This window comes from Alligator sinensis, unplaced genomic scaffold (genome assembly GCF_000455745.1).
Source record: "Alligator sinensis unplaced genomic scaffold, ASM45574v1 scaffold31_1, whole genome shotgun sequence".
Lineage (NCBI taxonomy): Eukaryota > Metazoa > Chordata > Crocodylia > Alligatoridae > Alligator > Alligator sinensis.
Window position 1 is genome coordinate 1,906,091 of NW_005841884.1, and position 14,826 is coordinate 1,920,916.

The following is a 14,826-nucleotide window of genomic DNA, read 5'->3' on the forward strand; positions in this document are numbered from 1 at the left end:
CCGCGCCGCGCCCCACGGGCACCGACACCGACCCCGCTAGCCAGCGTCGCACCCCGCACGACAGCCTCTGCGGGTTCCGTGACGGCCCGCACCCCTATAACCAGCGTGGCACCCTTACACCCCACCCCCCGACGGCTCTAACCAGGGCAACACCTCCCAGGCAGCACCCTTCTCAATCACTGTTATACCCCACCTAACAAGTGTGATACACCCCCTCCTTCCCATAATCAGTGTCACGCACACAGCTCCCTCCATCATTGCTGTGATAGGTCCATGCCTACAGCGTCCCCTGCAATCACCGACCGCCCTCTGTGCGCAGGGCTCCTTCAGATAACTGTAATTTCCTCAGAAAGATCCCCCCTTCCCTCAGTCACAGAGACATTACCCCTTACAGTGTCTCTTACAGGCACCAACACAACCCCCCACCCCCCAAATGTTCATTTGGCTGCAGGTAATACTGAAGGGCTTCATGGACAACATGTTGCCTGTGAATTTCAGTGACTTAGGGGATGCTGTGCTCCTCCTGATCAGCACTGTACTGGACTGTGGAGCTGTAACTCTAGCCAAGAAAACAGGGGTCAGAACACCTACCCCAAAGGAAAGCAGATAAATAATGGAGTGACAGGACAGTGATGAAGATTATGGATATCATTTAAGGCATTTTTGGTAATAGAGAGTTTTCCTTCTTTGCGGCATTAAACTTCCTCTGTTCTGCCTGGGTTTCATGCTGCACATCTACAGCAGCCTCAGCCATTGTATTTCTGGGTCCCTGCCACAGCTCAACAATGGTTTTCATTTTAAACAAGATGCAGAAGTTTCCTTTCACAACCATGAAGCATGCGGCCAGCATATCACAGTGTGTGACTTCTATCTGTCTTGAAGACTTCCTGGGTGCTAGTCATTGGGTGTCTTATTACATCTCCCTCTGTAGGGAGATCGGCCATGGAGAAGTTCTCAGTGAGCTCACTTTCCATCTGGGCTGGGAACTCTGAATAGTACCCATATTTCCCAGCCTGCTGCCAAAAGAAAATCTGTAACCTTTAGATATAGCATCTATTTCGAGTCAATCTGTAAAAATTCTGCACGCATGAGATACCCAGACTGTCAAATTTGATTGCAGAAGTTTTTAGAAAATGTTGCCTACAGCTTTTATATCTTGCATTCTGAAACGTCTTATAAAGAAGGGGATCATGTACTTTTAAATCCTATCTATTTTCTGTCAAGCTGAATGAGTTTGTCTATGATAAAAATGTACCCAGCCTGATGACTCTATTCATCACTAGTAGATGGGTTTTTCTTCCTCTTCCTGACATGACGAAGAACACTTTTAAGTACCATTTATAAGATGTCTTCAGAAGTCTTGATAAATGTTCATCAAAGGTATATGTGGATACGTTCCTAGGGGGAAATGGCTGGGTGGAATGGAATTTGGAGTCCTATGAATGTACATAGGACATCTTTCACCTTGAACATTATGACTAGTCAAAACCATCATATGTGATTTCATAATTAGTCGCTAGTGATTTTGGAATTCTCTATTTTGGGGTGCCCAATTTGAGACACTTCAAAGGACCTATTTTCAATATATATATATTTTTTTAAATTAGGCCTGTTTAAGATGTCTTAAAATGGATGCCCAAAAATGGAGGTCCTCAAAATCACTCTTGAAAACTAAGATCCAGACAGTTTTCCCAACATTCATCTGAAGTGTTGTTTGCATTTTTAGGACTGGTTTTATTCTATTACAGTGTGCGCAGTTCATCATAGTGCATTGTCTCTCCTGTCTGTGGAATTAAATTTAAGATCCTTTTGTATTAGTTTCAGGCAAAGACTCAATAGCCAGTTTTACATTCTATCTAAACAAATGCCTGCATCCAGTTCCTATGAGATGATGTGTATTTGGACCAGGCTTGCTGAAGTATTCTTCTGTTTGTCCTTTTTCTTCAACAGATGCAGCCGACATCAGATCAAGAAGCCAATGTTTCACACATGGAATTGATGCACTCATTCAATGTAAGATGATTCTTCTCTTGGCAATTAGCTGTGCTAGTGATACAGAGGATCTTATTTCTATACATTTCACATTGATTATGCTCTGTATGCATAACTCTGGAGTATTTGGTATCACAACACCCATTATTTCCAAGAGTACTTTAATTGCATGTAACCAATATTTTTGAACATTAACAACATTCTAGCTGTACTGTGGCATCTGAGTTTAGAGTTTGGGGGCTGGATTTTCTGGTTCTCTAAGATCTCAAGCAATGTGAAGTGGTCGTAAACCAGCCAAAAATGCCCAAGGGACTTCTGCTGGCAGAGTGCTCTGCAGATTAACTCTGCCATCTTGTGAACTGACAACCCCTCACCTTATCTTAGGTAGGAGACATGCTGTGGGGAGGGGAGCAAAATTCAAGCTGAGGATTCAGAACCTCTTCTCTTTAAAGGTCTAATTCAGCAAACACTTCAATTTGGGCTTAACTTTACTATTAACTTTGTTATATGTTTTACATTAGGAGTTACAGAGGCTCTTCCAAGATATTTCCAAGAAGTAGCTAGATAGGCATCTCTCTGGGATAGTTTAGGAATAGCATCTGTGGAGATGGTTGAACCAAATGATCCTTGAGGTCCCTTTCAACTAGGATTTTACTCAAGTGTTTGAGGTTAAACTTTGAAGTGCTTTGCTGGATCAGGGCCTTCATCCTGAGTTGTTGAGAAAATGCCTGCAAAGGTCTTCATCAGGTCTGTAAGTCTACAGGGTTTCTTCACAATTTAGTAGGCCACCTCTGATTGCTAAGGAGCAGTTGTCTGATGGTGATGGGTTTTGTTTGATAGTGAAAGCTCTCTTGGGCCTTCGCTACATGAGAAAGCTGTACTGAGGGTATGTGCATAAGAACAATTTGCTACAGGCTAAAAGGGGGAGAGCTTCACCATGTCACCTGCTCTTTGGTAGGTGCCTGCCCATGTGTGTGAAGTGGGTACATCATAGTTTAGCTTTTATCCACTGTGGGATAAGTGTACATATGAGCAGTTATTGCTGAGCAGTTGACACACAGAGGAAAGCTCCGTTCCCCTCTTTCCCCTGCAGTAAATTGTATGTCCATATCCTTAGAAGTATGATTTCAAACCAATTTAATTATACCAGGAAAAATGTCATGTGGACATTTGATTCTGATTTTTCAGCTATAGAGGTCGTTCTGCGTAAAACTGCATCAAACATTTGGCTGCTTCACCTGTAGTATCATTTTGGGTATAATTTGTGTATCTTTTACTGATGGTATGTGTATGTAGGGCTCTATGGGGCAGAGGCCCTAGATAAAATTTTCAGAAACAGGAACTTAAATTTTGGTGGCTAAATCTATATTTAGGCTCCCAAGTAAATGATGAGATTTTCCACAGTTCTAAGTGATGAGCAACTCCCACTGACTTCAGCTGGAGCTGCTGGGTGCTTGGCATTTTTGAAAATCAAGAATTTAGTTTAAAAGCCTAAACATGAACTTAGGAGCCTGGCTTTAGGCTTCTATTCCAAATATCTTTGTTCATGATTTTTTTTACATGTTCAGCAAGGTGCCTCAGCACTCTGGAGCATGCCGTAAATAATGAATAATATTAGCCTGGCTGGTTAATAATCTGCCAATATTCCAAGCCCAGGTGGTGGAAGGACTTTTGGAGAAAATAAAGAGAAAGGAAAAAATTCCCCAAAAGACAGTGAAACTGGAGTACAAGGATTTTGTATTCTTGTATTCTTATATTTCAGTTTACAAAAATCACATCTGGAGAGGGTGGTGAGGTTGGGAAAGGGAGAAAGGGACCAAAGTAAATGTACAGCTAGCAGAGGCTTTCACAAGGACTTCAAAGGTCAGTTATAAGTGGATGCCTCTTCCTCTTCCTCTTCATCTGCATCGTCTTCCCCTGTAGCTGTGTGGAATTCATATAACACTGCACAAATGCCAGCAAGCCAGGCTGCAAGAGTGCCAGCAGAGAATATGCAGAAGCCAACTAGACCCAGGAAGATATAGTCCCACTGGTATAAGTGGGTGAGACATATGTAGTGGAGTTGTGTCTCCACATCAGGCACTGGCCAGCCACGTAGCTCTGATGGGCTGTAGCAGGAGATGTTCTCAGCATCTGCAGAAGAAACACAGGAGCAACACTCTCTTGTCTGTGCCTTGAGTAATAGTAAATAAGAGCCCAGAGGCAAATTAGAAAAATAAATGAGTTTTCTAAAGAGCTAGACTGAAAAAAACAGAAAACTTTCTCTAAACTGGCAGAGACATCTCTCCCTGAACTTGCCAATAGGGATGCCAGTGACAGTCAGATCACCAGAATCATTTCCCAGGCCTTGCCTACATAGGAAAGTTTAACCAGTTACACCAATATAATTATATAGATACACCATTATAGCTCCCCTGCTATAGCTTCCTGAGTGGGTGCTCTTAGGGTATAGGCAGACTAAATAGTCACTGTGAGGTAAGGCAGAAAGATCTGCTATACATCAGATGGTCTGAAATAATTGTTCTTAACCCCCAGGAAGTGGAAACTAAACTGTAGAAGCTTAAACCCCAATGCAGTAACTAGCATGTCCATCCATACCCACAGAGAGGTACGGTGATATTGGAATAAAAGAGTCAACCCTTAAGTTCGATGTACACTACAGATTTTTGCTGACACAACTACATTGGCTAGGGACTATGAAAGAATCACACCCACAGGTCAAACTAGCTTTGCTGGCAAAATCCTCAATGTGGATACAACTATAGAGCTTCAGCTAGCTTAGCTAATGTTGTTTGGAAAGTTAACTGGTGTTAACTGTGCTGGCAGAAAAGCTCTAGGTGCTGGTATATGCCTTATCTCCAGTTGGGAGCAGAGCTGACATAGCTATGCTGGCATACTTATAGTATTAACACACGGACGGGCAATTATTTTGGGAGGAGGGCCGCTTACTGCGTTTTGGCAAGCCATCGAGGGCTGCATGACAGGCAGCCCAGGGCAGATAAATATTAATTTTCTAAATTTTTTAGGGGCCCTGTGGGCCAGATAGAATGGCCTGGTGGGCTGCATCCAGCCCCTGGGCCACATTTTGCCCACCCCTGTATTAACAGCTCTTAGATTATACCAGAATAAGTGACCCCTTAGCTGATACCAGAATATCTTCCCCTATAGATGCTCTATGGCTGATCATACACAGAAAACATGACTCAGTATTTAGCAGATTCCGAAGGCCTATTTTTTTAGGCCAGCTCTTTCATAGCATAGGCGCCCCATACAAGTTTGTAAAAGGCAATGGTTCTTAGGGCCAATGCAAGATAGGAGGGGAATACTGATAAATGATGGAGAAAGGAAAGGGTCACAACCTTAACTTCTGAGAGAGAGAATTTCAGAATGGGAAGCAAGCAGGTAAAGCTAGCTCATCATCATATTCAGCTTGATTAAAATAATACTGCTTTAGGTGTACTATTAATATATGCCAGAAAAAAGCCAACTCCCCCCCTTCATTCAAGGACTGTAAGTTTGGAAAGGAAAGTGTTCTTTTCAAGTTTATCCATTATCCAGCACAATAGAGCTGCCATCCAAATGAGGCGTCTGACTTTATAGAAATAAAGCATAACAGGAATATTTACTGCTAACATCAAGTCAGGTTTGTTGAGTTTCAGGGTATCAGATGCTTGGTACTCAGAAAATGAGACAACTGACTGATATACTTTTTAGTTTCTGTCTGTGGCTCCATGATTCAACTAATGAACACCAGGCAAACTCTGGTCAAGGGAATTACTACTTTCCTAATGGTCTTTTTCTGTATTAAGTATCACAGTAGCAGCTGAGCCTTAAAAACAGGTGCAAATGCTTTTTTTTTCAATAGTGGCTGGAAAGACCTGGGGCCCATGTGTCTGAAGTGCCAAACATAGGAAACATCATTATCATCAGTTTTGAAAATGTTGGCATAAGCAAGCTGCTAGGCTTGAGACAACAAGTCTGTAAATAGACCATTAGCTTGATTAGCACAGGGTTTTTTGTATTCGTCTGTAATGGCCAGGGACAGACACCAGTTCTCTCACATGCCAAAGGAATGCATTAGCCTCACAATCCTACTGCTGTACCCAACCTTTTAAAATTGTGGCCCAGATCATTGTTATTTCCCCTGTTTCTGCTGCATGTTCCACACCCAGAATCAGAATCCCTTGGAACCCCATGGGTCAAGAATGCTGAAACTTTGTTTGTATCAGGAAAAGGAAAAGCACCATAATGCAAATACATTAATAGATTCAAGTGACACTTTGTTAAACCCAGTTATGCCTTTGCTGTAGAAAAGGGTAATTAACATTAGCTGTTGGTGGCTAATGGTAGGAAGACCTTGCGGGTAACTTGAGAAGTCAACACATTTTTAAACAAGTCCATTCTATCTTATGTTAGCATCTGTAACAAGGGGCCAGAGGCTTCTGTTACTTTAAGGTAGAGACTATAACATATAAGGTCTAAAGGCAGGAGCGGGCAGCTAGGGAGCTAAAGGGCTGGAAATAACTATCTGGTACCATGCTGCAGAGCAATAGAGCAGTAGAATAGAGATCCAGGTAGTTAGAAAGGAAACAACTCTAGCTGAGCCAGAAGACCAGCAGGAAGGTGCTCAGTAGGCCTAGGGGGCACACCTGTGACCAGTCAGGGGAACATGTGTGGCCAGTAAGAAGGAATTGCTCAGGGAATATAGACCTGGGTCTCTGAGGCATAGGAACTAGGACTGCTCTTTGAACTCTATGGAGTGAAGCGCTTCTGCTAGTCTAAGCTGCTAGGGAGCAAATGCTGTAGGCCTGGAGGTACCTTATGAGCTAGGCGAGACAGAGATAATGTGAGGGGAGGGTGTTTATGAGCTGTTTGATGACTCAAAGGGCCCTTGCAAGTTTAATTTGAAGCAGGTTGCTGGTATTTTGGTTTCAGTTTATACAGAGGACTGGGTTGTGGCTATAGGGGTGGACTGGAAGCCACATAACGGAGTGCCTAGGCTAAGTGGAGTGCCTTGCTAAGGGGTTGGGGGAGTGAACTGTGTTAGGGCCAAGGCTTGACCACAAGCAAGATGCTGGCAGGCTGAGACCTCTGAAGCTGGGCTGGAGCAAGCAGGCTTAGGTTAGAAGTTTGTAGCCCGTTGGCTGCTCTGGATAAGGCCAAAAGGGCTAATGTCCATGCAGGCTGGTGAAGCATAAGACCCCCAAGACATGGGCGTAGGCATGATGGAGGTTGGAAGCTATGATTAATGCCCCTAAGGCAACTTAATGCTTGAGGGACTGGTGCCAGCTAGGCATAAAGTGGTGGAATGAACTGAGACTTACTCCAGGGCCCTTGGGGCAGCCTCCCTAAGGACTGTAACTTCCATCAGTGTGTGACAAGTCGGGCAGAAAAGGGAGGGTACCCTGAGGCCCCTGAGATAGTGGCCTAGCTATTCCTGTCCTAGGGGCATCACAACCATCTTTTGAGGGCCAGATCCTGCTACATAAACACTTGTGAACTGATATGTTGTCTAACATGATGCATTTGCAATGTGTGCAAGGAGATGGTGAATTAAGTAACAGTGACTCTGACTTCCGGAGGTGTAGACAGTAGCTGCTATTTTCATGAATATTCCCTACCTGGCACTTACAGGGTGCAACTGGGACACAACCCCCCCCCCCCCCCCCCCCCCCCCCACTTCTCCTTGCCACACTATGACTGCTTTCCCCACCGCCCCATGTGCCAATTCTGCAACTATGCTATAGTTGTCTTCATGCAACTGTCCCTAATAATAAATGTACTTCTATTTTTGGATCTGGATTAAATTCTGGATGAGCTCAAGCATCCCCAAACTTGGGATATTTCAGTTCTTCAACTAGATCCAAACACTAGAACTTGGTCTCAGCTCTGTATACTTGTTGAAGCTTAGTTATAATTATAAAAGGCATTAGTATGTTGTTTGTTTGGTGGTGTTTTGTTTTGTTTTGTTTTGTTTTTTTTAAACCCAGGATGGGTGGGTTTGAAACTGGGCTCTCTGCTTTGCCCCTAGACTGCAGATACCCTCCATTCCCCTTTCTCCAGTGGAATAGCTTCGTACCATGAAATATCCGTCTTATCTTTGTCATCTTGTCTGTCTGTGGCAGTGGCTAACATAAACAGGGAGCTTCTTATTTCCTTGCATACTAGAAAATAGGTGATCTTTGTCCAAGGCACTCAGCCCAGATACGTTTACATGCAGCATTAAAATTTAATTGCAGTTCTCGCACAAGGCCTGAGGAATCACAAAGTCTCCTGTTTGTTTTACACACAATGTGTTGCTGGAAGGTGGCAAAGCCTGACAGAAACAAATTAGAGCTGCCTTGGCTGGCTCATAACCCTTCGGTCCTTTCTTTTAATGGCTCATTCTCCCCGTCTACCACCTAGGAGCAGCATCCATGATGCTGAAAGGGAAACTCGGTCCTCCATACTTTTACCAGAAGCTGCTCCTTCTCTTTCCCAGAATGTCTCCAATACACACATCCAACGCACATATGCAATCTAGTTGGAGAGAGGGATTGACCGCAAGTTCTCGGAGCAGTAGCACAGGGATCTGAGCACTCAGCCAGTCATCATCTACAACCTTGTACAGTAACCCATGCCCATGCTTTCTTTCACTCCTCCTCTGCCATCCATGGTATTTTGTATACAAGTATTATTCTTTAACAGCTCCATAGTTGTCTATAGCCCTATGTTCAAATAAAAAGTAGTTTCTTTCTCCAAAAAAATTTACAGAAGACATAGCTGGGGTACTCAAATAACCTGTGTTTTGTCCTATGGGAATACTTGCCTCTGACCTTCTTTCTTTCCTTCTCCTTCTCCTCTTCCTTTGTTCACTGCAGGTTTTAGCCTAACTTTTGCATGAATCATTTCTTGTTTGGTAGTGTCCTAAATACTGTGGATTATTTAGGATCAACTCTTTTATCTTTAGGCTTGGGGATGACTTTCAGGTATAGAAAATCCAGTGTACCTTTCAGTCAATTCTAAGATATACTATTCTAGGAAATTAATTGGTGTCTGTTCTGCCCTGTTAATAATCATCAGCTTCAACCCAACTATAGAATCCTCTGATGCAGAAAGAAAACAGCCAGATTTTGATATTCATGCTGACATAAGAAAGAAGTATTCTTCTGGAAGGCACAGTTACCCAGAACGGCTCTTAAGCAAGGGGTTTTGCATTTTTTTAGGTTAGTGGGACTTAAACACATGCTCATGTTTTTCTTGTTTGGGGGCTTTTTTGTAAAATATGTCAATTTGTGCTAGAATCCTTCCAAAAGAGAGAGAACCATACAGAACCCTACAATGTTAATTGCATGGAGAGACTTCACATTGTTTTACACGGTGCGTTTCTCTTCTCACTTAGGGCCTGATCCAAAGTCCACTGAAGTCAGTAAAAGAAAGCTCATTTAATCCTGTGAGCTTTTGATCATGGCATTAATACTGTATATTATATAAAATGTATCTGCTTTTAGCAATATAAGGAATAAGAGAGAAGGGCTGTGATAATGGTGGGTGTGCATGACTGCAGGAATAGTGTGTGCCTATTCCAGCAGAACAGCTCCTTGATGTTAAGGAAAATATTGCATTACCTATACTTCCCATGTAACAGAAATGAACCTACGTGGAATCATAGCCCCACTGAAATCGGTAGCAAAACACCCATTGACTTCAATAAGGGCAAAATCTCATCCATAGCATCCTATCCCAATGAGGGTCCAGAAGGAAAATGAGCTGATTTGGTTTCAGCCACTTGTCTGTTTGCGCATAGAACAATTTGGTCATACAATGGCCCAAGTGAGCCTCTTTATTCAGAGACACCCAGATATGGAATAACACTGGTTCCTACAGGTTATGGTACAGCTACACTGGGAATACAGTGGGGAGCTTAGGGTTGGAGTGTGGCAGGGTCAAGGATGAGCTGTGTTGGAAAAGGTGTGAGAGGCACTAAGGCTATAGTAATGGTCTATCATTCATTTTCACTGGGAGTTCTTAAACATAAAACAATATAATGCCACCAGTCAAGAAACTATACTATAGAAGGCGACCTAGAAAAGTCAGGACATTCAGAGTAGTAGCTTTGCTTATGCAGAAAGTGCTGCCTATGGCTAAGTGCAGCAGGATAGACATATGACACTGAACTTGATCACAGACCTCTACAATTTTCATTAACAATGGACTCAACTGAAGCTAAAGGCAGAATTTTACCCAAGTCACCATCTGCTTGTTTCTTATCATTTAAAAATAGTTGTTGATGGTGTATGTGTGCACTTGTGTGTATACAGCAGTGTGTTTGCAGCATATGTACTCTTGTATGTGTTTGTGGGTTGTATATTGTGACACTCAAAAGGCCAGATCCACAGCTGATGTCAGTTCATATAGTTCCATTAACTTCTATGGACTTATGCTAATTTACACTAAGTATCTGGCCCAGAATGCACAAGAATAATAGTGACACAATAGAGAAAACAGAAGGCTCTACTCACTTCCACCCAAACCTTAGGATGCGTGGGCTGAAGGATGTCTAAGCTCATAAAACCCTCACCTGGGAAATTAAGGCCGCTCTCTTTTATCCAGATACTGAATTCCAAGAAAGAGCAGCTACAGTTCCAAGGGTTTCCACTTAGACCCAGGGACTTCAGGTTGGCCAGATCACTGACAGTGCTGGTATCCAAGAAAGTTAAGCCTGTTCGGCTCACATCCAGGTGCCTCAGCCAGCTGTTATTGGCAAAGGAATCCTTCTCAATTTCCACCAAATTTGGGTTGTCTGAGAGTTTCAGCACCACCAGGTTGGTGAGTTGAGAGAAACTGGTAAAAGTGACACGCGTGAGGTTGTTGGCGCTCAGGTCCAAGTAAACAAGCTTGACGACACTGATGAAGGTAAAACCCAGGTCTTCCCCAATGTGGTTCTCCCTGCAGTCCAGATAGACCAAGTCAGTTAGGAAGTTCAGCTCCACGGAGGGCAGATAGGAGATGTTGTTGGTAGCCAGAATTAGCTGCCTTGTGTCCAGTGGTATGGTCAGGGGGTACTCCTGCAGCTGCCTTCCTGTGCAGTTCACTTCCAGGTACTGACAAGTGCAGTTTGGTGGACAGCTCAGGACCTTGGATGCCAATCCTATTCCAAAAATAAACACCAGCCTCAGGGACCTGGGGCTATTAGAAGAGGACATGATATGATACCTCCGCTGCTGTGCTTCCTCTGTGCTGTTTCAGCTCTTCAGAGAATGCTGCAATGAGAGGCTCCGAAGAGCTGCAAAGCAGAAGCCCTGTGCAAGCAATTTTTTCATCACAATAAAAACAGAAGAAGAGTTGAGCAGCAGGGCTGCTTGGAAGCTCTTTGTATCCCTTGCTCATGCAGCTCCCTGGCAGGTTGCCTACTTGCAAGCTTAGACTGAACTCAGCCCCTTTCTACACTTGAAAGTAAAGAGGAGCTGCTTGAACATCTGCATGTCACACTGGTTGCCAGTTGACACCTTTGTGACGTCAGCAATTTGCAAAGGCACCCTGGCTTGAGAGCGAGCTATTCTAACCTATCCAGCCCTGCAGATGCCTGCGTGCGTGTGTGTGTGTGTACAAGCATGCGCATCTTGTGTGCACAAAACTCTGTGTGTGTCTGTTTTAGAAAGGTATATTGCTTAATGGGAAGAGGTGCACATATATGCTGTGCCCATGTGTAAAAATATGTGTTCACATACTGATGGTACACAGTATACAGTGCTTATAGGCATTCATTTGCGTTGACAGAACAAACATTTATAAGATGCTTTTGTGTTAGTATGTGGGTTAGTTTGGGTTCCTTTCATTAGCTAAACATATAATACGAAGGAGGCTTTCACATGCATTTTCATTTAGGGTGAAATTTTGAGAAATGGCTAGACTTTCTAACCTGACTTGTACTATAAATCCTTTATATGATGAGCTTTTTTTTCTTTAGGCAACCTACATTGTCATGTAGGCTATAAACACTGTGGAATTGGAACAGCACCTACCATAATGGGGCCCAACCTGGTTGTGACCTTTAGATTGCAGTAGCTCTTTTATATACATTCAATGCACAAAGTAGACAGTGTTCACTTAATAAGCAGTTATTCAGGATTTTTGTTTTCTTTTCCTTGTTTAATATGTGGTCTTAAGCCTTATTTGCTGAACACTCTTAATGGATTATTAACTTCCTTCGATTTTTTTTCTACAGTGCTCATCATTATGTAACATCTCGGTGCTTCACAGAAAATTCAGTTTAGCTTCATAATACTGCTCTGAAGTGAGAATGTGCTATTATCCCAATTTAATAGTTAAGAAACTGAGGCACTAAGATTTAGGTCAAAATTACTAATTCTGAGCACCCAGTTTGAGACGCCAAGGCCCTGACTGTTTAGAACATGTAGCATGACACCATTTTATCTGGTTAAAGCTGTTTGCAGCTGTGAATGTTTAGCCTGTCTGGTCTGTAAATTAGACTGCAGGATCTCAAGCCAGGCATCCAGAAAACAAGAATTAGTGAGCAACAGATTTACGTGACTAGTTTAAGAGACTTGACTAGCACCACACAAAAAAAGCAAAAGCAGGAGTAGAACCCACTTTTCCAGGACAGCTTTGAACTTGCTTTAACCATGATGAGACCATTCTTTTTCTTGCTGCAACATCCCTCCCTATTCACTACACACCTTTTAATTTCTGTAACAAATGAAGCAGGGGTCCTCCAGACTTGTTTCATGTTATTTTGTGAGTTACTGACATGCAGCAGGGCTGGGCCAGCTCTAACCATTCTGTGAATGTCTTTGAGAAGTGGACACCAATGTGCATGGGACATTTTGTCCCTAATGACATGCAGAGGCTGTTGTAGGTAGATAAAATGTTGCTTTATCTGATGAATTATGTATCCATGTAAGTGTGCCTTCCCAGGCTAGCTACTGTGGGTTAATGGACTGTCAATGTAGTAGACTGCGTAGATTGCTTCCTCTGTTGTTCTACTTCACTAAAATCTTTTTACAAATGGATTTAGCAGGCAAAAGTCATGGTTTCAAACAAGAGGGAGCATTATTAAACTAAAAAATATGAATCACCTAACAAGTCTATGATCAGACCTGTTGACTGCAAACAATATATTAAGTATTTTTTGAAACACCAAAACATTATACAAACCAAACTGAAGATAATAATAAACCTAACCAAATCAAGGCAGACCAAAACACAAAGCAAGCAATATAAACAAACTAATATGCACTTGAGGAAATCCCACAGGACCAGTGGAGAATGTGGATAGCATCAATGATCATATCTGCTTCCTACCCTCTTGTTTTCTTTTCCTTTCCTGCCTGTTCTTGCTTACAATGTGCAGGGCAGATAGAAGCATGGAGTGAGTGTAGGTTGCTTGTTCCTTCCAGGGCTGTTACCTTCACTTTCTGAAACTTGTAAGTAAGGATTTTGAGTGGAGAGGTTTGTGTGTGCCCAAGGACAAGACCCAGCACTATGCAGGGGCCTGGAGAGACTCTTCCATCTGCGGGGGTTTACATCTATTCAGCACCCCTGTGCATAGGTTCTGCAACAGGTCAAGATCTTTCTCCTCCCAAATGCACATTCCTACCTCTCGCTGCTCTATTTGGTTGTATTTCCAATGCAGCTCTGTAAGGAGGAGGTGCTTATCTCCTTTCTGCCCTCTGATTCAATGACTTGTGCTCAGGATGGGAGCACGGTGGCTGGATCTCAGACCTGGAAATGCCAGCAGTGGCAGAAACAGGCCACCCATTTTGGGATCTTTTGAAAATATCAAAATAATGGAATCTCACCATGTGCCATCCACTGTACAGCCTTTTGGGTGTGTTGTCCTTACTGATATTTGAGGCCCACAGGCCAAGAGGAAATAGGGTTGATACAGCTGCTGACATAGATGAGAGTGTAGCAACCAGGCTTCCTTAGGACCTGAGGCAGGCGTAGAAGACAACACAATGGATGCAAAGTCAGAGGCTGCTGGTGTTCAGTTATATCCAGTTTTGGAGAGATGCTGAGCAGCTGTGTAAGGCAGAGAGCTTGGGGAGCACTGATGAAACATGCTCATCCATCCCAGTCCTAACTCTGTGCCTGAAGCTAGCTAGGGTACAGCAGAGGATTCTAGCTGGGTATATTTACAGTTACTCCAGCACCCTCAGCAAGGCAGATGGGAGTGTCAAAATGGACACCAAAAAAGCAATGACCAGAGCAATAAGACAGAAGCAGATGTGAGCAACTTCACAGTAGATGGTGGTGCAGCAGTACAGCATAGAACAGTGCACTCCAGCTACCTGCCTGGTGTCTGTGAGCATTGGTGAGACTCACTCAGCATTTCTTGCATTTTAAATTCTTGTTTTTTATTGCTGATGCCATATATATTTTGCAACATATTAATTACTTCAGCTGCCTTAAATCTATGTTAAAGATATTTTTTGTGGGAATGTGAAATATGAACAGATTTTTAAAAAGAAAAACCTTTCTGGATGGTTACATGTTCCTGTATCTGTAGAGGTGTGTCCTAAATTCTACCTCGCACTCCCAAGCTGCCCTCTAACACTCCCTTGCTGGTGGGATAGGTTTGTGGAACCTGTGTCTTATCTGTGCAATCTTGTCCGTGTCTTATGTCAGTGGGTATGATGAATAAGAGCTTCCTATTTCCTTCCCAGATGGAAGAGAGGTTATCTTGGTCCAGGATGCTCAGCTTGGGTATGTTTACACATAACATTAAAATTTAAATACAGTTCTCACTCCAGACCCAGAGAAACACAAAACCTCCTGTCTGTTTCACACACACGTTGCTGGACTAACAAAGCCTAACAAAGAAGAGAGAGT

General features: G+C 43.0%; 2 protein-coding genes across 2 annotated transcripts in view; both read right to left on the minus strand.

Annotated features, from left to right (window-relative positions):
* MGST3 (microsomal glutathione S-transferase 3) overlaps positions 1 to 167 on the minus strand; it is a 17,598-nt gene extending 17,431 nt beyond the window's left edge. Inside the window, exon 1 of the mRNA XM_025196757.1 lies at positions 143 to 167. The gene's annotated coding sequence lies outside the window, so the exon portion shown is untranslated. The remainder of the gene's footprint in view (positions 1 to 142) is intronic.
* A 3,616-nt stretch (positions 168 to 3,783) lies between these two features.
* Positions 3,784 to 11,177, minus strand: LRRC52 (leucine rich repeat containing 52). The gene is made up of 2 exons (XM_006017751.1): positions 10,553 to 11,177; positions 3,784 to 4,125 (listed from the first exon to the last, which is right to left on the minus strand). The coding sequence occupies exons 1-2, from the start codon at positions 11,175 to 11,177 to the stop codon at positions 3,857 to 3,859; spliced, it is 894 nt and encodes a 297-aa protein (XP_006017813.1). The 3' UTR covers positions 3,784 to 3,856.
* Between the last annotated feature and the right edge of the window lie 3,649 nt (positions 11,178 to 14,826).

Bases quoted from the DNA above. Each gene is read 5' to 3' on its own strand.
- LRRC52 (XM_006017751.1), bottom strand. From the start codon at position 11,177: ATGTCCTCTTCTAATAGCCCCAGGTCCCTGAGGCTGGTGTTTATTTTT. The intron at 4,126-10,552 runs GTGAGGGTTTTA...TTTCTTCTGCAG, and splicing joins GAGCGGCCTTAATTTCCCAG to ATGCTGAGAACATCTCCTGC.